Source organism: Brachyhypopomus gauderio, chromosome 18 (genome assembly GCF_052324685.1).
Source record: "Brachyhypopomus gauderio isolate BG-103 chromosome 18, BGAUD_0.2, whole genome shotgun sequence".
Classification (NCBI taxonomy): Eukaryota; Metazoa; Chordata; class Actinopteri; order Gymnotiformes; family Hypopomidae; genus Brachyhypopomus; species Brachyhypopomus gauderio.
In genome coordinates, this window is record NC_135228.1 from 9,495,326 (window position 1) to 9,519,293 (window position 23,968).

The 23,968-nt window shown below is 47.4% G+C and overlaps 1 protein-coding gene across 4 annotated transcripts; it reads right to left on the reverse strand.

Moving 5' to 3' along the window:
• Positions 1-111: 111 nt before the first annotated feature.
• On the reverse strand, positions 112-23,867 carry fnip1 (folliculin interacting protein 1). Of its 4 annotated transcripts, none has more exons than XM_076980695.1 (18): positions 23,598-23,867; positions 17,150-17,279; positions 15,529-15,660; positions 15,245-15,348; positions 15,045-15,119; positions 14,858-14,949; positions 13,645-13,728; positions 12,487-12,558; positions 9,286-9,421; positions 8,645-8,846; positions 8,094-8,179; positions 5,126-5,272; positions 4,672-4,841; positions 3,015-4,428; positions 2,578-2,743; positions 2,182-2,379; positions 1,735-1,850; positions 112-1,607 (listed from the first exon to the last, which is right to left on the reverse strand). In XM_076980695.1, the coding sequence occupies exons 1-18, from the start codon at positions 23,684-23,686 to the stop codon at positions 1,529-1,531; spliced, it is 3,492 nt and encodes a 1,163-aa protein (XP_076836810.1). In that variant the 5' UTR covers positions 23,687-23,867; the 3' UTR covers positions 112-1,528. The 4 variants fall into 4 exon arrangements, with proteins under 4 accessions (XP_076836810.1, XP_076836813.1, XP_076836811.1 ...); XM_076980698.1 differs by lacking the exon at positions 23,598-23,867 and adding an exon at positions 21,175-21,301; XM_076980696.1 differs by lacking the exon at positions 23,598-23,867 and adding an exon at positions 18,955-19,200.
• Positions 23,868-23,968: the final 101 nt, after the last annotated feature.

The window sequence follows — 23,968 nt, forward strand, 5'->3', positions numbered from 1 at the left end:
CATATCAAGCTTACTGGAAACGCAATGCATAGGCGTTCTTTTGTAAATGGGAGGTGATGTTTCACAATTTCTACCAAAGAAGCACTCACAAAGAGGAACAATACACGCGTGTAAATGTATAACATTGACATTTATTGCACAATATTCCCATAAAATTGGGAAAGAATAAAAAGGCTAAAGTCACAATGAAAGACGTTATGTACATATACACAGCGAAAAACTAAGCAATATATACAATTTACATGAACACATGCTGTACTAAGTCATGTATGAAGAAATAATTAAATATAAATACATATTCGAGAAGACAGTGCGTAAGGATCTTCTAACGAAATGAAACAAGTTGCACGTTTCTTGCAGAAGCATTTCATTTGCTATTTTAACCGGCAAAATAAACTCTGCAAAGCCTCTGCGTTTTCATGCCACATGTCCATTAAGACTCGGATGCACGCTTTACCCCAAGACCAAAAAGAACATTGAATAAATACATTTGTTCGTTACCTTTTTATAAAATCAATTCATTTTCAAAAGTTATTCCTCGTTATTTTTTTCAAATGACTGTCCAAGCATACCAAGATTGACATTCTTAAATGTACATTTCTGTTCCATCCCTGCCCCATGCATTTCAGCAGTAAACACAGTATGGTGGCCACAAAGCTCATTGTGTGAAGTTTCAGCATTTCTTCTTTAAAACTCATTTTTTGTTATACAAATATCCCTTTTAACATAGCACAGCATTGTTTTCTTGATCATAACCCACAAAATGAGAACAAATCAACTTTGCATTTTAATATTTCTTGTAGTAAGTTAAATTATTCTATGCAAATCAGACAATTGTTTTTTTTTATTTTTGTTTTGTTTTTTGTTTTTTTGAGGTAGTGCTGTGCCAGTAGGACAATAAAAATGAAAACAGTTGACAGGATCTCCATCCATTTCACTGCCTGTCAACAATTTGCAATGAGACACTGGGATTAGTAAGGTGTAAACAAATAGGACAATTACTTACACATAACTGGCATTAACATATGGTATATTCTTAAAAGAAAAAAAAAACAATATGACTGATTGCATCAGTAATCCATGTGACAGCTTGGTTTCCTATTGTATGCTTTAGATGGTGCACTGAAGTGAATTTTCACTTTTAAAAGCCACTTGCATTTCCTCTTTGGATTCCTCATCTTTCCAGGAGGAAAGGACTAAAACAAATGCTATCTGTATATAAAAATACAGTCAGCCATAGTGCCCGCAGTCTAGAAAACATTTTTAAAAATGCAGTCAGATTTTCCCTCATTGGTAGTTTATGGGTAATCCAACACTGTCTTTAGTGCACGCCCTGCTGCCACCTAGTGGTATGGAGTCTATCCAGGCACCTGCCAATTCCAAGTAAGTAGTTGGTAAGGACTAGCAAGCTCTGGCAGCCAATTCCCAAAGGGTCTCTGATGTTTCAGGATGCACCAACCATAGAACGGTCCAGGAGTCCTGCCAGTACATCCCCTGCCAGCGAAGAGCAAAGATATGTCCACATATCCTAAAGCAGGATCTGGGCCACGTACGGAGAGTGTGTGCTTGCGATAGCAGCCAAGAGGGGCAAGTCGCTGGATTCAATCCTGTGAACAGAGAGGACAAATAACTGAAATGAATGGGGAATGAAGTACTGCGTTCAGATGGCAAGACATTTAAAACTGCAAATGCCATACATGCGAAAGGACACACAGAAGCATAGCACATCCTTACCCGAGAACCATTCCCAGCTCCTTGACATGCACCCTGGTCTGTCCTTTCAGGTACTCTGCGAGCATCCTGCTCTTGAAGTAGAGCTCCTGGAGCCGGTCCTCTAGATGCATAATGCACTGTAAGCCATAGAGAGAGTAAAGGTAATGGTTATGTCTGTGACTGTCAAATGGGTCATCCAGAGGTCTTCGAGTATCAACAGTGAAGACACCACGCTGTGCACCAGTGGAAGTGAGGTGGTCGTTTCATTCAGCTGTAGCAGAATACCAGGTGTTGGCAGAAAAAAAGACATAGCCTTGCCTTTGGGAAGCATCAATGGCTGTTTAAAAAGAGAACTTGACCTAACAATGCCAACATAACGTTAGAATTGAAAGCTAGTGTTTGCCAATGAGAAAAAGTTCAACTAAAGCCCCGTACCACAGCCAACTGGAAAACAGAGGGTGCACTCACAAAGTTGGGGGAGACGTTGAGACGGTACAGCTGGTAGGTGGACTGAAGCAGGTTGGACACGAGGTGGGACACGAGCACCTCTTTGCCCAGCTTGTTCTCAGTGGCCCGTCTCTGACTGCTGGCCACCTGCACCGCCCACCGTTCTGTGTCCGCGATAATGCAGACGGCCTCTGCGATGGGCTCGTCCAGCACGGGGTGCTACGGGGTGAGCGGGGAAACGAGAGCTTGTCAGGTTTTACAAGACATTTCAAAACGAGCACAGAACTTGCACAAATCCAGACAAGAAGACTGGTGATTTGTGGCAGAAATCGGTAAAAACCTACTCTGAAGCCCCTCTAAATATAGTTTCCATGTACAAATTACCATATGGCCTAAAAGATGTCTGTTCATGCTCACCTGGACAGCATGAGCCAAGTCAGACACAAGGCGCTGCCTCAGTTTGTCGTCATTGGGGACTCCATGCAGAACAAAGTCAGGGACGTACGTGGGGCAGTATCCCCCAAACAACGATCTCCCAAAATTGGCAATGCTTGGTTTGGAGTAGTTCTCCACCAACTTTGCCCTGTCAAAAATAAATTCCTCCAAAATCACAATGCATAATTCTGTAGTTACACTAAAGACTTGTAGTTGGAAAGCATAACAGTTTCTAATTTGTGGTGAATATATATTATATACCTATAATTAATAAATAACTGATTCTACTTTTTCTTGTTGAATTGTTGAAAAATGCTTTACTATGAAAGAGAAGCAACCAATCACATAAGAAAAACTCCATAAACCCATTGATTCTTGAGATCAGTGGGAGGCTGGTCTCAAGACCTCCATCCTCTTACCCAGGGAATGGTACCTCCAGCTCATCCTGCCAGTCAGCTTGCTCTTCGCTGAAGAACTGTCCATCTGGCTCCTGCCTGGGGAGCTCCTGCCCCGTGTCCTCACTTTCGCTGTCTCCCAGAGCGCTGTCTGAGCTCTCGTTGCGCGGGATCTCGGAGTCGTTCAGCAGGGGTGTCTTCTTTTGGTCTCCCATTTCCATTTGTGTCGGTACGCTGAGTGAAATCTCGATGCCCCTGTCCTGCTCAGCAAATCGACACGCGATACAGCAGCCGGTATTTGCGCTGCACTTGCACCGCTGCGCCTCCCCACACTCGCAGGCTGGCTCGAGAGTCCTAGCCGCCGAGTCCCTCCGTGAGCCCTGCGCATCACGGCTAGACTCTTCCTCGCCACTCGTCGCCGTCTCAGACGGCGCGCAGGACACATCGTCGATAGTCCTCGTTTCTACAGGGTTTTCGTCACTAAAATACTCATCAAACAGGTCCATTGCCTCCACTTGGGCCCTGGGACTGAAACAAGGAATATTGTTAGAAATGCGGGCCAAAGGTTTGGCTTCCTTGCACTCATTGGTCTTGGTTTGGTCCATTGGGAGGGGCTTAGACGCCAGGGGCGTGGCCCCACTGCTGCTACACTGCTGCTGCTGCTGTTTCTCCATGAAGTGCATTTTGTGCTTCTTGATCGCCTCCTCCACTCTCCGCCGCCTGCTCTCCGTGTCAGACTCAGGGGACATGGAGTCACCGATGAGGAAGGTGACTTTAGAAGCAGGCTCCTCTTCCTCATCTAGCAGAAGAGACGTGGGCGCCTGGCTCTTGATTCCAGGCCACCGGAAGATCTTTATAGGCAAACCGCCGGCATCTTCATCAATGTCACGCTTTTCTGACTGGCTGTCCAGCAGAGGGCCGCTCTCCCTGGGTGAGGTGGAACCCACCTGCACCACGGTCTCCAGCCGTGCCTCCTGCCGCGGGCTTCCCACTTCCCGGCAGGTGGGGCCCTCGCCGACATCCTCCACCTGGCTGACTGCCGAGACCTGCCGCGTGCGCTGCTCGGCCAGCCACTCCTCGGAGGCCCCGGGGCCCGTGTCCGTGTAGGTGCTGCTCTGCAGGCTGTTGCCTTCAGAGGGGTAGTCCTCCTCAGACTGGGCACCCTGGGTCAAGTAGTCGTGGTTGGGCTTGTGCACGGTGACCAGGACGTAATCGGACTCCTCCACCTCGCCACGACGCAGGGACGTGGTGATGAGCGAGCCGGGCATGACGATGGCCTCGTCCTCGGCGCTCTCCAGCAGGTGGGTCTCCAGCAGTTCAGAGCAGCGGATGAAGTAGGTGAGCACATAGAGGATCCGCTGCACCAGCTCCTGACGCCGGCCCACCACCACCGTGCGAGAGAGCCGCACGGGCGAGCCGATCGCGCCGTACAGATCACCTATGGAAAGACAGTTGTCGTGTCATGCTGAAAAAGTGCAGGGAAAATACTGATTGTACAAAGCCTGGTGCATCTTCATGTTACATCTTTAATGTTATGAATTTCCTAAAAGGGTGCCAGTGAACTGTCAAAACCTCAAACCACACTCCTTTATCCTTATTTATTTATAGTGGTAATTTCCTGCAACCTGCCACTAGGTGGCGAGAGACATTCAGGCATTTGTACAAGTTCTCACTGACTTACCAAGCTGAGCCCAAAGAGGGTTGTAAGGATGTGTCTTAGCCAGCATGTCCACACTCGGAGAGGAATGCTTCTCCAGGAAGATCTTAATGGGGGGCTGGCCATTGGGCATTACTGTGGGCACCCAGGCCAAGTGGTTGGTGAGTATGGCTGTAAGAAGAGCTGGAAGGAACCTGGAAGAGAAATAACATAACAAAATCTAGATGATGGAAGAATTCCATTAAACGACCTGCTGCCTTGTTAAAATGTGTCAAACGTATTTGCTAGGTACCAAATTCTATTACTATGTTTTCTATAAAGATTTTTTTATACCAACTATACCCTCAGAAGTCAACAATTCTTCAAAAACACATCTGTAAGATAGTTTGATTCTTGTCCATGTGTAAGTCTGGCTTCGGGCGTTAGGTGATCTAGCATAGCTTCATACGGACACCCTCATACAGTTCAGCTACTCAACTGGTTCTTGGAGGTTTGCTCCATGAGCAAAGCAAGCTCACGCATGAAGTGGCCACAGAGTTGGTTCTTCTCGGGGGTGCCCGACATCATGGTCAGCCACACCGGCTCAGGAACACGCGGCATGGTGTACAGGTTGCAGATGGTTGTCCTGTGGAGACGCGCACGCGTACGCAAAAACGCAAACAGAAGAGGCCTTTGTGAGGGGTGGGAACAAAGAGAAGCCCAGTTCTGCAGGGCTGCCCCTGACTGGGGAAGACCTGCGGGGCAGAAACGACGTCTGGAAATTCCATGCCGCCCCTGTGACTGGGCGGCTGGCCAGAGCTTAGCACAGCAATCTGCAGTCAGAAAAAAAATATCCAAGGACTGAAGGTAGATTTGGTAAGGACTGCTTATTTAGTGCCAAACTGTTACGTCACAGTAAGAATCGATACAGAATATTAATTCTTTAACTATACGATAAAAGTAGTAGGCGCGGGAAACGGGAAAACCCTACATGGGATTTCTCGTTCGGAGTGTGTGAATTCAGTGGAGTCGGCTCACCAAACCCACACAGAAATACAAAGTGGTACCAGAGCTGGTTCGTATGACAGATTTGCTGCAAAGGAAAGAGAGTGAGGTATATGGTTACAAAGAGGGAAGAAAAAAAAAAAACTTTTCCATGACTTTCCAGTACTGATGATGGTTTGTAGTGGCCTATAAAAAGCTCTGGTCTCTTTCTGTTTCTGGACAGAGACTCATTTGGCTTGGCCACTGTACAAGTCCCTTCAGCTGTGAATGATCAAATGTTAAGGAGCTATTGGACTACAGTCAGTGTCATTTATTGAGAACTTTCTGCACTACGCACACTTTCACATAAACAAATGTGTTTGTTCAAATGTAAATAAAACACAAAACACTAGAAGAAGACTTTTTGGCTCGTAAAATTGGAAAATACGTAATTCCAGGTCTTGAACTATTAAGTTATTTTGACAATCATGACGAAGGCTGACTGGACAGTTTAGTGCTATGGCACATCTGTAAGTGTGTTTACATATATGTGTGTCCCCAAGTGCGTGTTCCCTGTGGTGACTCGTTGGGCAGGTGTGTGAATCAACAGCTTTGCGTATTGCGCTTTGAGCCCTGACTGAGAACACCAAGCCCGTGGCTGTGTGGTGAGCTGCCAAAGGTGAGAGGTTAAAGATATCTGTTTGTCTGCTTCTCCCTATGGCCTCCTGCATATTATTTACTATTCTGGTTGGGGCCATCACTGTCTGAGGGAGATCGGGTTGCCATGGCAGCTAGCCAGGAGGCATATGACTGTGGCTATGAGATGCCTTACAGGCAGAAAGGTGAAGGAGTCACCCCCCCCCCCAAACACACACACACACACACACACACACACACACACCGCAGGCTATAAAGGTTTGATGCCTTTAAATTAGCTGACAGCCTGGGCTTTAATAGATGAATGATGTGGCAGGTTACTAAATCATTGGTCCAGTGGTGAAGACTGATGAACATGCAGTATGTATTCAGAAGAACACGACAACCCCACCACCACCACCACACCCCCCTTCCTGCCACCTGTGCTAAGCTCAGCTGGCTCTTACGACTGTGCTACTCGAAGTTCAAAGGTCATTTATAGTAGCTAAGGAAGCTTTTCTGTCACTCTGCATAAAAGCATCTGCATAACATGAGATTTTAAATGATGATTCTATAAATGCCAATCTCATGACAGCCCGTGCGTATGTTTAGATCACACGAGGCAGGAGACTGCACTACACTCTTATCTACGCACTTGAGATTAAGGGGAAACTCAAACAGGACCACGAGTCCAGTGTGCAACTACATCCAGCTCTGATAACGGACCCCTTCTCCATTTACAAAACTGACAAACTGGCCCAGGTCAGCAGCTGCTTACTGAGTCTATTCCTGGGCAGAGGATCTGCTCCCTCTGATCAGCGGCCAGTCCACATCACATGAGTGGATTAAGTGTTTATTAAAACCTTGAGGGTGGGGGGGGGGGGGGGGGGGGGGGGGGGGGGTGTCCCAAACAACAAAAACACCTTGTGATCAGCCCCCACCAAACCTGACCTGCATGTTCATCAGAAATGAGGGAGGGTTAGAGTCTACCTGCTTCGTATTCTTATATTCCTGCCCTTTCTTATATTCCTGTCAGGTATGTCTGCTGTCAGAAAAGACGGGTTACTAGAAAAGCTATTTTGACCCTGCTACAAAAGGCATGTAACAATCCACGCACAGGTTTAAAAGAGAGATATAAAGATTGTTTGGTAGGGCCGCAGCCCAAACAAAGTTAGTTTGTTAGTTAGTTTGCTAGTTCTTCTAAAGTAATTAGGAAGTAATGCAATGCATGGAACAGAAAGCCTCTGTTCCCATGCACCTGAGACGATGATTCAAATAGACATGTTCACAAGGTTGTCCAGGCCACGCAGGCTGGCGATTCATGATCATCGGCCTTGCTTGCACCTTCCATATGCAGTCACCCAAAACCAGCACCAGTCAAGCAGCAGACACTGCATTTCTGCCTACTGCACTTGACATGACAGCAGTGTTGTCCTGACATACCACCACGGGCACAGCCTAACTGGTACGGCCAGTCCGAGTTTGGTCCTTTGTGTATTTTGCTAAGGATGCAATCTTCCAAAGCCTTTTAACCACAACTGAGAGAATTTCATTAAAATGTTTATATTTGTTAACATTTCATGGCATCCCCACTAAATCCTTTTCCTCCCAGTTAAACAAAAAGAAAAAAAGGATTTTTTTGATAATTGAGAATGTCTTAGTAAAGACTCTGGCTCTACCATGGTTCGTTCTAGAAACCCCTCCCACACTTACCACACTGCATCCTCCTCAGCCCTGGACAAACCGAAACCCTTGTACCCATGCAACGTTTTTGACTTGACCTACTTGTCTTTATCACCACACAAATACACACGCATTCCTTACACTAATTTCTGCACCAAAAGTACCTGAATTCATTCAGGCCGTCCACCATGCGACTGTGGGCCAGGACTCTCTGACTGACATCAGCCGATCTTCTGCTCATCTTCATTGCCTTGAGGAAGAAAAGCACCCTTAATCCCACTGTGACCACACATACACGTTTGCTAACTGTCCACCATCCTAGCAGCCTCATTGATTAATGTCTGTATACTAGGTAACACTAGGTAATGATATTGACTCCTGTTTAGTAGTAGTCTGACTCAATGGTGTCTTGAATTCTGGCCTATCCGCACTATTACCTAGGATGTATTCTGTGATCAGAAGCAAAGCACTTTGTAAGTCGCTCTGTACAAGAGCGTCTGCTAAATGCCGTAAATGTAAAATGTACGTAAATGTAAATGTATACTCCCGGTGTGTCTTGCTCGGGGCCCGACTAAACTGCGGGAATGTTGGGGGAACACTGAGAAGTTTCAAATGTCGTCCAGTAGGAGGGACCGTTTACTCTTTCACACCTCATGCACACACATCCACCTGCCCAGACACACCCAGCATGCTTGGAGAGGCGCAGTGCTAATACCTGTTCAATAGCACTTTTGAGCTTGTTCATGTGGCTCTCGAACAGGGGAAAGTGGGAGAAAAAGAAGTCCTGGAACTTGCTGCTCTCCTTCTCGTTGGGTGACAGGAGGAAGATGACACCAATGGCTATCTTCTTCTTCCTTGCCACACCCAGACTTGGCCCACTGTTCTCATCGGACATGTTGAAGCTTTCCTCCACAGACCTGAATCCCCGAAACACACACACAAAATCAGTACGCAGAACCCTCACCAGTCTCACAAAGCCTTGGTTCAAGCTGTAGATGTATCATGTCATTTTGCACTCACTGTCCCTTCTCATTATTATCATTGAGATTATCATTATCTCATATTTTAGGATGAGTGAGCAGGGTTGGCAAACATTAAGCAAGGAATCTAATCAGCAGAAGTGGTAATGTGCTAACATTCGTAGTCGAATGTTACTGTTTGGTTTCCAAGCAACAAAACTGAAGCAACTTCCTTCCCTCTGTTAGTAGAATTGGCCCTCAACAACAACAAATGTAGACTGTGGGTCTCTAGAGAGTTTGCAGAGGGAAACAAGGTACATGTAGACACGTGTCTCTGTTCATGCTGACTGTGTTTGTGTGTGTGTGTGTGTGTGTGTGTGTGTGTGTGTGTCCGCACCATCGTGGAAAGACTCCGTTCTCCAAGCTTGTGGTCTGGCTCCGTAACCAGCGCCGCTGATAGCTACTGGCACAGCTACTGGTGAGAGAAGAGCCGGGCGATGGGAACGGAGTGATGAGCAGACTGCTTAAGGACGCTGCAGGAAGACGTACAGGGGCAGTATGGGGGAGGGGGTTAGTGTAGAGTGGGGGGGAGGGCGGAGAGGGAGGAGTGAGTCAGTGAGTTCACTCATTGAGAACAGCGGAAACTCTCATAGCTCACGTCCGCCTGCATGAGCTCAACTCCCCACTGAATGGCTGACTGCACACCTCAGTTATTCAAAATGCACACACCATCTCTCCCCCAAGTTCTCTCTACATTTCTCCCTTTCTCTCACACACACTCCATTGCTTTCCTTCCCCTCCCTTGTTCCCTCCACACACACACACACACACACACACACACACACACACACACACACACACACACACACACACACACACACACACACACACACACAAACACACACACACACCATCTTTCTCCCTCCCTCTCCTATTTCCCCCTCCAGTCCTGACCCCCTCACCTCCACCCCACACACACACCCCATCTCCCCCCTTCCCTCCTTCACACACACACACACACACACACAGGCTTGTTATTAAGACCAGCTCTTCTATGACAGCAGGCCATTGACTCCAAAGGGGAAATAAAGTCTCCCCAAGGCACTTCTGCTAGTTCCCTTTAAGGTCAACATTCTTACGCTCATCTAAAGACAAACCACCAATTCACCCTCATTAAACAATAATAAAACGAGTCACAGTTTTATAGACGTGGGTTACTTTCGGATGGCACTTATACTTAATCATTAAGAAGTTGGCATTTTCATAGCACTGAAGAAGTACTAACATTTGTAAAATTAAATACAAAAATAATGGTTATCTTCAAGCTAATAATATGGTAAAACAAATGTAGTCTCTGATGAAACAGCTGTCACTTCAGAAATAACTCACCTACAGAAAATGTGTCTAACAGAACACACAGCAGCAATTACACTTTAGTCAGCATTATCTCGATTCCCTCTACTTTCCAGGTATTATTAACCACATTGCCATTTTTGTGCTGTTTGATTCCTCCAGACGTCAGACTGGGCAGGATTGCAGTTATGACCTGAAGCAGAACTGTCCAACTCTGAGGTTGAAGACCCTGAACCCTGAACCCTGAACCCTGAACCCCACAGGGCTGCAGACCTCCAACAGCGGGATGGCTCTGCTCCTGTCTGACCCACAGGGGGAAAAGGCCAAGATCTGGGCTCGGTGGGGGTGATGGGGTGGACCACTCACACGGGTGCCCAGGCCTGAATTAGCCCCGCCTTCTTACTAGGCCACCGCAGCAGTCCGTGGAACTTCTATATATAATACGTAATTGGCTGCATGTGATGTCGCATAGCATTCCACACAAAGTGGGATTCCTATCGTGCCCACTGTGCCAGGGCCTGCAACTTCTATCCCATAACTCCACCCACATTATTGAATTTTTTTTTCTCCAACATGTAAAGTGCCTCTGGTAATTAGGCTACCTCTCAGGCAGTACCTGCCTTACTGGCGTTGTGGCCAGCTGCCTGCCTGGCACGCTCTGCAGAGCCCACACTTCTCCTCTGCTGCTGCTCCAGCACACAGTCCCGCGTGCTCTGCATGTTCGGGATGTTACCATATAGTGTTTTCCATTTGCTTCTGGCTACCGATTTGCGACCCGAGACAGCAGATTAAATCCCTCCTTCAAATCCCCCCCCCCCCCCCCCCCCCCCCCCCCCCCCGAAATGTACGCAGCATGGATTCTTCATGAGGGCAGTGTTTTGTTACCCAAGTCATGAGGACGTGCTCTTTATTCACCTGGCCCTGATTCGTTTGTTTGCTCAGTAGGTGGCACAAGGTCCACTTAACACAAGTGGAAGGGTAAATAAGGAGGAGGTAGGGCCACATGAGCAGGGAAACTGGAGCGTGACCGTTACATGACAACTGAACAGGGGACTGGAGCGTGACCGTTACATTACGACTGAACAGGGGACTGGAGCGTGATCGTTACATTACGACTGAACAGGGGTCTGGAGCGTGATCGTTACATTACGACTGAACAGGGGACTGGAGCGTGGACCGTTACATTACGACTGAACAGGGGACTGGAGTGTGACCGTTACATTACGACTGAACAGGGGACTGGAGCGTGATCGTTACATTACGAACTGAACAGGGGACTGGAGCGTGATCGTTACATTACGACTGAACAGGGGACTGGAGCGTGATCGTTACATTATGACTGAACAGGGGACTGGAGCGTGATCGTTACAGTATGACTGAACAGGGGACTGGAGCGTGACCAGTGGGGAACCGTCAGGGCCCTCTACGCCCTCTCAGAGGGCCTAAAATATTCTTAAAGCATTATATATATATAATTATCCAATTTTATATTTATCTACTTACAGTTTGACATTCGACATCTAAACAATTACAAAAATATAAGCAAATAAAATATTCACCCGTGTCTATTCAATCTGTGTTGGAAGGTGAGGGGTTAAGTGGAAGCCTGTGAGCCTGTGTCTCCCCCTATCAGGACTGTGATGCCCGCTGTTCGTTTACAGAGGGCCTGGCAGTTATAATTCAGCGCAATACCAGTTTCAAATGACAGCAAAATTGACCAATCATATCTTCTCTCTTAGTGGGCGGGCTTAACTGTATGATAATTTCCGCCCGCTGTGGCGACGCTAGCTGTCGTTAGCGCCACCGCTAGCTAGTTTCGATTCATCCCTTTGACGTCCTCGTGCGCGTTGTTTACATATTCCGCTTGAACCTTATTTTGTTTGGAAACTTATTTTGCTTAAGACGTTAACTAGTACAGATATTATTGTTTATTGCGTTTTTAAAGCTGTACTGTCGTCTCAGTTTTTCTTTATTGCAGTTTATTAAGAAAGGAACAAAAAAATTTCGGGGGGGGGGGGGGTAGCGGGCCCAGGTTTAAAGGTCACGGTTCGCTACTGAGCGTGACCATTACATTACGACATAACAGCAGCATTGTTTATGTTCATTTTGGATCCTCCTCTAAGTGCAATTACTCCAGTGTTTGGCTTTGTTGTTTGTCAATTCAATTATTACAAACATGCGCACACTTACACACACACACACACACACACACACACACACACACACACACACACACACTGCGAACCTGATCGAGCGATGCCACTGTCCCGCTCATCGTACAGTCCTCGCCCTGGCATGTCCATGGGGTTACTGTGTCCTGTGAAGGGGAGGAAGGAACAGAGAGAATCCTCATGAGACAAAGGCGACAGCCAGCCACAGTACAGCACCACAGCACCACAGCACCCACCACCGCTGCCACGCCACCGCACCAGGTCGGCCGGCAGGTCTCGAGGGTACAGAGGCGCAACCCACCATGCTGGGGAACTAGAACTCCTCATCACGGACACCGTTTACGGCTCATGTCTCATGCCTGTGGTTTGACCCCAATATAAAGCAGAAGGTCAGGCATTGGGCACAGAACTCCTCGTGAAGCTGTTCAACGTTTCTTTTGGCCAATCGTACCTGCACGTTTTGTCTGTTAATCTACATGCTGCTGGCGTCTACTACGGTGTTCCAAAGGGAACCTACCTGCAGTCCAGCACGCGCAGAGAGAGGCCGGGTATAGGGCAAAAGCACCAGCAACTCTTTACTGCGTGGGAACTGCAAAGTTCTGAATCGGTCTTGTCGGATCGAGGGACAAGTATCAGATGGAGCCAGCGATACCTAAGGACAGTGTTATATAACTGCCTAGATTCTGACAGTGCTGTGTGGAGGCCATTTAAGCCTTTTGGCCATTCCATGATTGCATAACTGATGGGCAAGATGGCGTGACAGTCAGCCAAGGCTCAAGGAGGTCACAGGCAGGAAGGGCTATTTATAATCTATTTCTATCCCTACCTCTGTCATCAGTCCCCCAGATAAGGGCCACGCCGAGAGGGAGTGGGCGAGTGAGTGAGGAGCAGGAGCAGAATGAGGGGACCATGCGTGAGAAGAGAGCAGCAGAGGAAGAGAAGTACTAAAAAAAAACAAACAAAAACAAACAAACAACGAGCTAATGGAGGGAGCAGGTAAGCGTCCTAGTGGGGGGGTGGGGGGGGGTGGAGGACGTGTAAACGCAGCAGGAGGAAGTTGTGTGAGGGGACCGTGTGACCGGGGGCGGGGTGGTACTCCTGACCGCTCCTGGTGTGCGTGCGCAAGTCACAAGTAGCGGCCCGCATGCTGACCGCGCACACACACACACACACAAACACACACACGCGCATGCTGCCATGATCCGAAAAACACCCAAACACACAGCGCCAACCTGAAAAGAAAGAGGCGCTCTTGATGAGGCGGAGCGGGCCCTGTTCAGAGAAGGCCCGGCGAGGGCTGCAGAGCTGAGAGAAACCTGCACGGCGTCCGGAGACAGGAGGGAGGGAGGGAGAGAGGGAGGGAGGGAAGGAGGGAGGGGAGTAAAACGAGAGACACAGAACCAGGTTAGTCAAGCAAAAAGAGGGAGACACATGAGAATACATCCGAGGCAGTCAGAACAACAACATTAGCACGTTAGCGGTTCATTAAAAGGTGCAGAGCAATCCACACAGAAAATACAAAAAGTTGTTAGCGCAGGCAAGCTAATGAGCTTCCAGCGTCCTCCTGTCCTTCCAAATGAAGTGGACATGGAGACGGATATCACTACGCTGTAAGTTCTGTGGGCATGGCATGTGAAGTCCGCTCAAGACGCGCCGAACGTGACCAATGAAGAGATGAACACTCATGGAGCCCCGCCTCGGGGCTGCCAACGTTTCGGCGTGTGTTGAGCGCTACGTTTTATTTTGTAGAAAACAGCGATAAAGGGCGGAGATAAGTCTACATATACAAATGGAGCACATGAAGAGATCAGAACAAACACACTGACCATAAAATTAAACAAATAAGTAAGTCAATAAGTAAAAAAAAAAAAAAAAGAATAAGTAAAAACAAACATAATGAATAAACAAATTAAATAAATAATACAAATAAATATTTTCAAAGCAGAAACAGAAATTGCACACAAGATGCAAGCTCATGACCAGCTGTGCAGTAACCGTTGACTAGTAACACGCTAAGGAAACCGAGAGCACATTAAACACAAACGCTTGTAGTGCGGGCGCTGGAAGGCGGCGTGAGAGAACCACGGCTGAGCGGGCGGCTCGACGCCCTGATGCAGCTCCACGCCTTTTGCTTTCACCGACAGAAAGTACAGGCAAGCGAAATAACAGAGCCACACAAAATGTTCATTCGGGGAATACGAATATGGTTCATTCCAAACATAACGCTGGCGTCGTACGTTTCTCGCCCTGGGAGATGGAGAACAAGACTGTTCAAAAAGACCAAAGTCAGGCTGACGATCCAAGAGTCGACAGCGTTGTGTCAGTTGAGAAAGAGAAAGAACGTTTGTGTGTGTGTGTGTGTGTGTGTGTGTGTGTGTGTAGGAGGGATATGAGCTTGTCCAACAGTCATGAGATCTTGTTGTCCTAACGTGTGGTTAAGATTACCTATGTTCCCCAGGAAACCGTTGACCACAGTGTTCTGGTCTGGCCTGAGAGTGTTCGAGTCTTGGCTGATGAACTCCAAGCTGTCTTGCAGCCTGATGGACAGACATAAATCAGACGTGGAGCGAGCTGTGGATCGTAAGGGGTGGAGGGGTGATGGAGGAGGGGAGGAGCTTCGCGTGGTGCTCACGTGTTGAGGCTGCCGTAGACACTGCTGCCCGTCCTGGCTGTAAACACTTTGCTCAGCATTAGTTGTGGGGGGGATCTGCAGAGATGGGGGGGAGGAGGAGAGGAGATTATCGCTGACTGTTTGGCACCTGCAGGCAGCGTCCATCTGTCTGGTCAATGACAGAATGTGTGTGAGACCCGGCCTCAGTCCTCACGCCTCACCGGATCTGGTGGATCTTTAGCGTGGAGCCCTTGTAGCTCATGGCCACCGAGCCAAACATCATCTCCCCCAGCATGTTGGCGTCTGAAGAACAGCGTGAGGTGCCCTGAGAGAGAGAGAGAGAGAGAGAGAGAGAGAGAGAGAGAGAGAGAGAGAGAGAGAGAGAGAGAGATATGCAAGAAAGGGAACAGACAAAGAAGAAATAAGTATCACACAGCTATGTGTTCACGCGTGGCTCTAAGGATCTGTGTCAGTGCCGGGCCTGGGCAGTACGCGGCTGGCTCACCTGGTAACGGCTGGGCTCGCGGGGCTCGGAGGTGCACGACGAGCTGCTGTCCAGGGAGCTGGAGCTGCCCCCCGTGGGCCGCAACTGACAGCACTTCCCCAGCATCCGGGCTTGCGACTCAACACACACCTTCTGCACACACCATGAACATAGTGGGGTTAGCGGGGGTTGCCGTCAACCTGTGACCCCCATGTGGTACGGTGCGTCACAGGGAGCGAGTCGGCATTCGTCAGCAGGAACGAATAACAAAAACAAACAACTCTACCATGTGGAAACTTTCCACAGAACTCATAACTTGACAGTTCAGTTCAAAACAGAATGTGGATTTATAAACATTTATTGCAGCCTGATGCAAACACACTGCAGCCTGATGGCCACAATAAAGTAAACACCAAAAAAAAATGTTTCTTTTGTTTTATTTTCATGAATTAGTAAAATATTAAACAGGAAGAAAAAACTACCTAAAAGTTGATTTTTGTCTAAAATAAGTATCTATATTTGAATTTTTCAACAGGCTTAATAATGCATTCTTAATAAATATAAGCTTAGAGGCAGGGGGCCACGCAGGGGTGAGGACTCTTATCTGTAATCAGGCTGCCCTTATTTCTAGCCAGACCTTTTAAAGTCAGACGGCGTTACGTAAAAGGTCCAAAATAAAGCGATCGATGTGGAGTGCGAGTTAATAAGTACTGCAGGCAAAGTCACGGTGTGGCTCGCGCGATGTGGAATGCGTGCAGATCGACGCTCCTCTAATGGCTCACACCAAACAAGCGTTTCCTCGCGCCCTGACCATGCACAAAAAACCACCCGGGCATGTGAGCACAGGTCATATGACTTCCTCAACAACTCGTGAGCTGGAGCCGTTTACTTACTCACACGCCTCTCTCTCTCTCTCTCTCTCTCTCAACAAGAACCTCTGCCAGAAAGCGTCATGTGACTGTGGCTGGACTGAGACTCCGATCCCTCACAGATCCCTCCCTGCCTCACCCAAACACGTATGCCAGACACACTGGTTAGGATGTTTAGGGCAGCTCTACCTGGACACCACTCCTTCAGTGTGGAACCCAGAAATGTCCTACACAATCTTTAGTTTCATATACAAATATTGTGCTTGTTGTTACATCTCTTGTGAGTTTAATACAAATTCAACACTGATCAGTTTTGCCAAATACCCTAAGTACAAAGTGTATTGTGAAGTTATGCAATTTATGCATATGTAGCATTTCTTTCCACAGTTCAAACCGAGCTTAACTGTAAATGTAACCCAGTTCAGCACTGTTGAACTGCGTTTGTGTGGTCTGCTTGTCTGCGAGTGCTAGCTGCTCCCCTCAGTCGCCGTGACAGCTAATGACAAACGAGCTGAAGACATGAGGGAGGGAGGGTGCGACACCCGTCATGTGAGCGCTCAAGAATGCTGTGTAATAGTGTCAGCTGACGCTATTATTACTGGAGATAAGGTCTCCGGTTCAGACCGGTTCAGGACCTCTGCATGACGCGGTCATGCAGGATGGCTCAGCTCAGATGCTGCTGATGAAGAGAGAGAGAGAGAGAGAGAGAGAGAGAGACAGAGAGACAGACAGACAAAGAGAAAAATAGAGACAAAGAGAGAGAGAGGACTCACCGTGCCCGAGGCTTCCTCTGCACTCTTCTTCTTGATGCTGGAGTCGAAGAGGACATTTCGTCCGCGTCTCTCGCAGTCCTGGTAGACGATGAGACGGATCTGGCTGGGCTCCAGCTCGGGGGAGGGCCAGCTGTGGGGCAGACGCCAGCGTGAGGCCGACTGGAGCACTACGGGGCTCCCGTACCTTCAACACTCCACCCACCCTCCACCACCACCACCACCACCCAGGGGCAAAAATAAACGCACACAGTGACAGCTGCCTAATAAGCTTCCCTGAGCTGTCAGCTGGCTTGGCTGGGGACCGCTCATACCAGCACCAGGCCCCAAGGCACGGAGAGAGGAGAAGGGATTTAGTGCATCTGATGGGACATCTCTGGGACGGGGGGGGGCATGGAAGGAAACCGGGCACAGTTATTCACACTGTGACAGTGTCTATCGGGCGGGGGGGGGTGTTGGACCACCAGAGTCACAGGCGATTATTATTTCTGGGCCCCTGCGTCAGAGTGGTCGAGAAGGTGTCCCATGGTGGACATGGCTGTTTACTGCCACAGGCACCACTGCATTCCGCACGCCTTTGTCCAGACAGCTCCTCGGTCTGCTCTGGACACCGTCCAGGCGGCCCTAGTACGCCACGGGCTCGTAGCTCGTCTCGCCAACCTCCAGTCCTCAAACGTGAGGTTTAGCGAGACACGTTTCTTTGGAGCAGCAAAGGAAATACAGACTCGAGACTTTTCTCCAAAGCCGGGCCGAGAGAGATGGCTCCGCCCACAGCTGCACTGAAACAGTCCACAGCAGCAACAGCCTGTGGGGAATTCAGCATTTCTAAACCAAGTCAAGAATAACCTTTCACCATCAAACAGCAGGCAGCTCAACACACCAGACCAGAACAGTATTCACTGTATACATACAGAGCAGAGAATTCGTGGCATATACACAGATCTGCAGGTTCAATACATAGGCTATGGCTTTACAAAAAACCTGCGTGAAAAAAGTTAAACAATGAAATAATGCAATTGAAAACATTCCCAAATGAAATAACAACCTGAAGCAGAAGAGTTTCTTAACTAAAAGCACTGGCTTGTTCTGCCTATAGACGTTTGTTCTGAAATGTCACTTGTCATGTGACAGATGATTCATTCAAAAGCATTCAATTCATCCAATTCACTCAGATTCATTCAGACTTCTAGTCAAAGCAACACTGCAACCAATGACTCTAAAGACCAGAGCACACAGAGCTTCAAAATGCTGTTCCAGAAATGAAGAAGTGAGAAGACCAGCACTAAAAGGAAAATTCAGGTAATAAAGAACAGAGCAGTTTAGTCTGGAACCCAGTCAGGTAACTGGGAGGATTCAATACGCCATATAATAACTGAAAATAACTATTAAATAAACAGATTCTATATTTGAGCTAGATCACAATCCAACTGTTGATTTGAGTAACTGTTTATCATGTTAAAATGTACACTCTCTCCCTAAACTTCATTCAGAATTTAAATCTCCAGTGTTCCACATCATTAACAGTATAACAGAGAACTAATCCACAAACTACGGCCCTTTACCAATTCAACATTAAGCAAGACAGCCATGATTCTACACAACTCACAAACCAAAAACAACACACTTTGATTCACCACACAATTCACACCACCCCATTCCATATGACCCAGATCTCTCAGCCAGTCACCAGCATCTTCACCGACGACAGTCACCACAGCACCAGCTCAAATGAATCAATCCGAGCCCGAACGGGCGGAGGACAGAATCAGGGGTGAGACGGCGGGGGGTTTTCGAGCGTGGCTGGGTACCTGGGCATCATCGTGGATCTGCCAGCGTCTCCTCTCGCACGCCCTCCCAGCCCTGCGCGAGCGCCCTCTCTCGCTACCTCTCCCTCGCCGTGACGAGAGTCGCTAAGAATAGCGCTCGACTGAATTCACAAAACAACATGAGACCGTCAGGTGACGTGCGGGCCGGGCAAGGCCCCGGGACAGAGGCATCTCGACGAGGACCGGCGCGCGGACGCAACCCAGCTTGCCGCGAAACTGAAGAAAGTGAGAGCCGGGGGGCTGACTACTTTAGAAGGGGCTAATCCCCCCCCTCCGCCTCAGGCTCTGACCTCAAACAGCACAACAGCCCCGCCCTCGCTCTCCCCTAATGTAGAGACCCTGGATTTCATGACTTAATTGGGGGGGGGGGGGGGGGGGGGGTCTATAGAATTTGTAGTGGTCGGGGGGGGGGGGGGGGGGGGGGGGGGGGGGGGGCGTGTTACATGAAGACGCTGTTCCAGCGGTGTGCCTGCTGCCCGCTAGCCGGGGTCATTCTGAAATGCCTGTGGTGGCTTTTCTTTCCAGTCTGGCATTCTCGCGGGCAGAAACGCTCCTCGATGAAAATAAGACCTCACTGAGCTGCTTGGAGCAATCAGCCCCATCGCACTTTCGCAGGGGTTGAAAGCAGACGCCTGTTGGCACCTCCTTCACCTGCTCCACCAAACACATGTGCATGTACACAAGTTCTCTTATCTCTCCCAAGAGGCCTAGTTTATGCCTATACCGTGCTTGCTGCAAAACCATATACTAAGATACAGGCCTAACACTTTCAGGAACGTGATTTGGCAGACTCAGGCTGGTATTTCTATTTTAGACCTGGGGTTCTGCAGGGGCTGCATTATGACTCTACATTGCCAATTCCAATCCAATTCAACAACATTTCATCAGAGTTGGGAAAATGTGCACAACCACCTTTGCGTAATACAAACGAAATGTTAACCAGAAAAGGTGGTGGGTTAAATGTTAGCTAATTACGCCTCCGTCAATAATCACTGACTACGTGTGAACAGGTAAAAGGTGCGTTCTCAGTGGGAAGCAATGGTAGAGATGAGGCACAGAAAGGTCGTGCAAAAAGTCAGTTTGTACTCAAACACACATTTCATGTAAAATAAATCCCCCCAAAAAGCATTCAGTCCAAGGTAAATTAAATAATGAGGTAGTCACATTTTATTTTGCTAGGACAAGAAAAACTCAGTGAAAGCTTTTCATAGCCATTTGCTGATGCTCAAAAGCTTTCCATTTTCCTTGAAGAGACCCCTCCCAGATGCCTTACAGAAACCCTGCTTTAAGTGAGGACTGAGGCATTCCACACTCACATGATCCACTAGTGGCAGATGAAGTCACACGGAGACATTTCAGGATTGGCCAAGCTTCTCAAACCAAACCAACCAGTTCTTAATCACAAGAATCCTCAGTCATCTCAGGGTCGCATGACACATTTTTGCTTGCAACATCCATCGCGATTTAGATGCTGTCGTGGACCATGAAGGTGTCCCGGCTTTGTCTGTCCGTTCTGGTGCTTGACCAGTAAATTTAGACTAGATGTATTTGTTGTTCATTTAGAGTACAGTTCATTCCAGAAAAAATACAGTTGAACAGTCATAATAAAAATATGACATGCTTATATTACATATTTGTATATAAACAAAATGAACAAAAATACATTTTTTAAAAGTTGGGAATGTTTTGGTGTTCATGATGAAGGAAACCTACAATCAAACCTGAGCAATGCAAGACAGCAAAATAAGAAACTATTTAATCTACAGCTGTCCCTGTAAACATGAGATAAGGCCCAAGACTCACATGTACCCTGAAGAGCATGACTGCGGGACTGCATGAAAAGATCCCGCATTTGTCATCATTCCAAATCAGCAGCAAACGCGTATCCTCGCTGACTAAACCACCACCGTCAACACAAGCTGTAGTCTAATCATGAAAATCACGTCTCAATATCTTTTCGATTTTCACACGGTATCTCCAACAGGAAAACGGACGTTTGGTGCAACACAACACACATGAAGGCTGAACCGGAGTCGATAACCCTTTACGCTACATCTATGCTACTTCTTTACACTGCACTTCTCAGAAGTCTTGGGACAGCTTTAAATAGCGCTGCGTGGAGCGTGACTGGAAGCAGCATTAGCAGACGGTGGCTGCCTCCTGGAATCAGAGCTGAGGACCCCACATATCCGCACCTCTCACCTCCACCCTGCGGCCCAGGTAACCCGCACAGCAGCTGCGGTCAGGACTCCTGCCTCTTCGCTTTCAAGGTGGGAGTTTGTTTAGGTTTCACATGAGCGATGACAGCCTGATGGATGCGTCTTCGCGCTCTGTGGGAACTGGTGTAATGAAGCCAGCTTGCATTATGGAAGGAAGCTTCTCCAACATGGTGAGGTGAATTACACAGCCAGCAGTTCAGTTTGCACACTGTGTGTTAAGACTTTGGTTACAGCATGTTAGAGTTTTCCCTGGTAGACCTTTCAAAATGATATACAAATGAGGAAGTTGTGAAAGTGCTATATTCAGTGAGGACACCCCCCCCCCCCCCACTCCCCATCACTGAAGACATACATTTTGTATTAACCTGTGTTTGCCAGCAGTAAACCAACGACCTTAAACTGGGTCAACTGGTTTCAAATGCAAATTCATCGCAACTAGATGGCACTAGTCTGGCACTGCGTATGCCCAGAAGAGATGCACACCCCGAGGCTTGAACAGTGTCCAAGGTAAGGGCAGCCAGGCACACAAAAGCCCGGTGCGGTGCAGAGCGATGTGCGGTATGCCATCCCACCACCGGCCAATGAAACGTGAGCAGCACTTTGGGTTTTTCTTATGGTTAGGTCACCGATTTAGCTGCCCTCACTGGTTTCCACCAGCACAGTGCCACCGTAGTCCTGATGAACAACGTGTTTCCCATGCAGACTACCCTAACAAGGGCATCCTCAGCCGTCATCATTTAGATCCATTTTAGCCATTTCATTGGTTGCGAGAGCACATAAAAAGGTAGCGCCTCCACAGTCAAGAACTGTTACATAAGTGCATAAACTTCATTGAAGCAATCCTACCTTAAAACAGTGACCGATATCAGGTGAACACAAAGCACAGTTAAGGCATGGATGGTGTCAAATGTATAAAGGTAAACAAACAAAGGACACATGACAGTGATGTTAGGCCTATACTGGCTCTCTGGCCTGAATTCTCTTATAAATATAAGTCGAAACTACTCAGTACAATATAGTCCATCTGTCCTGCCTAGACATAGCAAAGGACCCATACACCATTTGAAGTGTGCATGCCAAAAAAGGATGGATGAAAACAAGGTCTAGCACAGTCTAGCCAGTTAATGAGCTATGTGGTAGTAACGCAAGCATGATCCTAAGTCATGTGTGTAAACTAAGTCAAGCGCACAAGGCTCAACTCATTAGTATATGACCACGATTGGTAACCATGTTAAATGGGCACCACTGGTCTGGTCCTTGACATCTGGATAGATACAAATAGTGTAAAATTCAACTGAGACAGTAACCCAAGCAAATATAGTATATTTTACAGTTTTCCAAATGCAATAACATGAGTGATGTCCAAGGAAACGCACTACACCAACACAGATTTCTATACTAACTTCTTTGTGAGTATAGAATGTCAAACTTAGAAGATAGAACACCGCTAACAAAAAAACAAACATGCACAATTTATACACAGATTCAGTACACTGAATAAGCAAAGTAATGTTAAAATGTATTCACAAACCTATACCAACATCCAAACCAGTAGATATAATTCAGGAACAGAAAGAGAGAAGATTTCACTGCAACAGTAGTTCATACTGATGTAGTATGAAGCCACGTGATAAGAAGATATTTATCATTAACGCTTTTAAACCCTTAAAGTCATAATTATAATATTGGATTATAAAAATTGCCTTTTTAATGTCTGAGGTAAATAAGTAAAAATCTTGAACACTAACAGAAGTAAGCGTGTAGTAAATAGATCCGCTAATGTTGTGGTTTTAGTGAATACCAAAAATCAGGAATTAAATAAATAAATAATCAAACAATTCAAGAATTACCTGTAATATATACAACCTAGGCAAAAGCAAATTCTGGTATTTCAGGCCAAGAAAGTATGCACGATGTATTGGGCTACTTGAACCTACGGAACGCTGGTATTATCTTTATCTAAACCAAATCGGTAATGATTTTTATTAATTTAAACTAAAACCACAGTACTGCAACAGTTCCGCCAAGCCAACCAAGGTATCGCCTGCTGGGTTCAAGATCGGTACCGTTCACCAAACGACCACACCGTCGGAACCGCATCTCAGACGGCGTGATCCGGTGTTGTCTCACGTCCTTTACGGTTTAATTGACGTTAATATTGATTTAAACCCCCCATCGCTTGTGTATCCGTAAACACGCACTGACGCCGTGTCTACACATCATGGTAGATATCTCACAACATGCTCACCACGTTATAGGTTACGAACCAAAACACAACGTGCTACCACGCCAGCTTGCCATATTGGCTACTCAAGTGACGCAAACGAGTCTTTGCACTAAAAACGTACATAAATAACCAGCGCGTTCGGGTCCGTGTGCGAGCGGGCCGACTACAGCGACACTTACCTCAGCGTGTGGTCGTCCTTGTTACATTTTGGTAACGACGAAAAAGCCCCTCTTTTATTAAAAAGTTTGTGAAACAGCGTGGGAGGCATTTTTTGGACCCACCGTCTCGATATAAAATCCCTTTTCTGCTCAACTCCCGAAACACAGTCTAGTCTCTGAAACTGACTCCATTTGCGGCCTAGTCATATGACGGGCGTTAGTCACAAGAGCTGCTCAGAAACGCCACCATGCGCTGCTCTACGGACCCATTGGCTGCTATTTTCGTCCAAGGCACCACGTGGTGGACATATCTGCTGTGTTGATGTTTTGGGGTTAAACTTCATTTCACAGAGTTATGCTAGTAAAGCTGCAGATCACTTTAAAAGAAAAAT

Excerpts from the sequence above, each read along its gene's own strand:
- fnip1 (XM_076980695.1), bottom strand. The coding sequence starts at position 23,686 with ATGCCTCCCACGCTGTTTCACAAACTTTTTAATAAAAGAGGGGCTTTT. Across the intron at positions 4,429-4,671 it reads CCCTCTTTGGGCTCAGCTTG|GTGATCTGTACGGCGCGATC; the intron begins GTAAGTCAGTGA and ends GTCTTTCCATAG. Across the intron at positions 2,380-2,577 it reads ACTTGGCTCATGCTGTCCAG|CACCCCGTGCTGGACGAGCC; the intron begins GTGAGCATGAAC and ends CTCACCCCGTAG.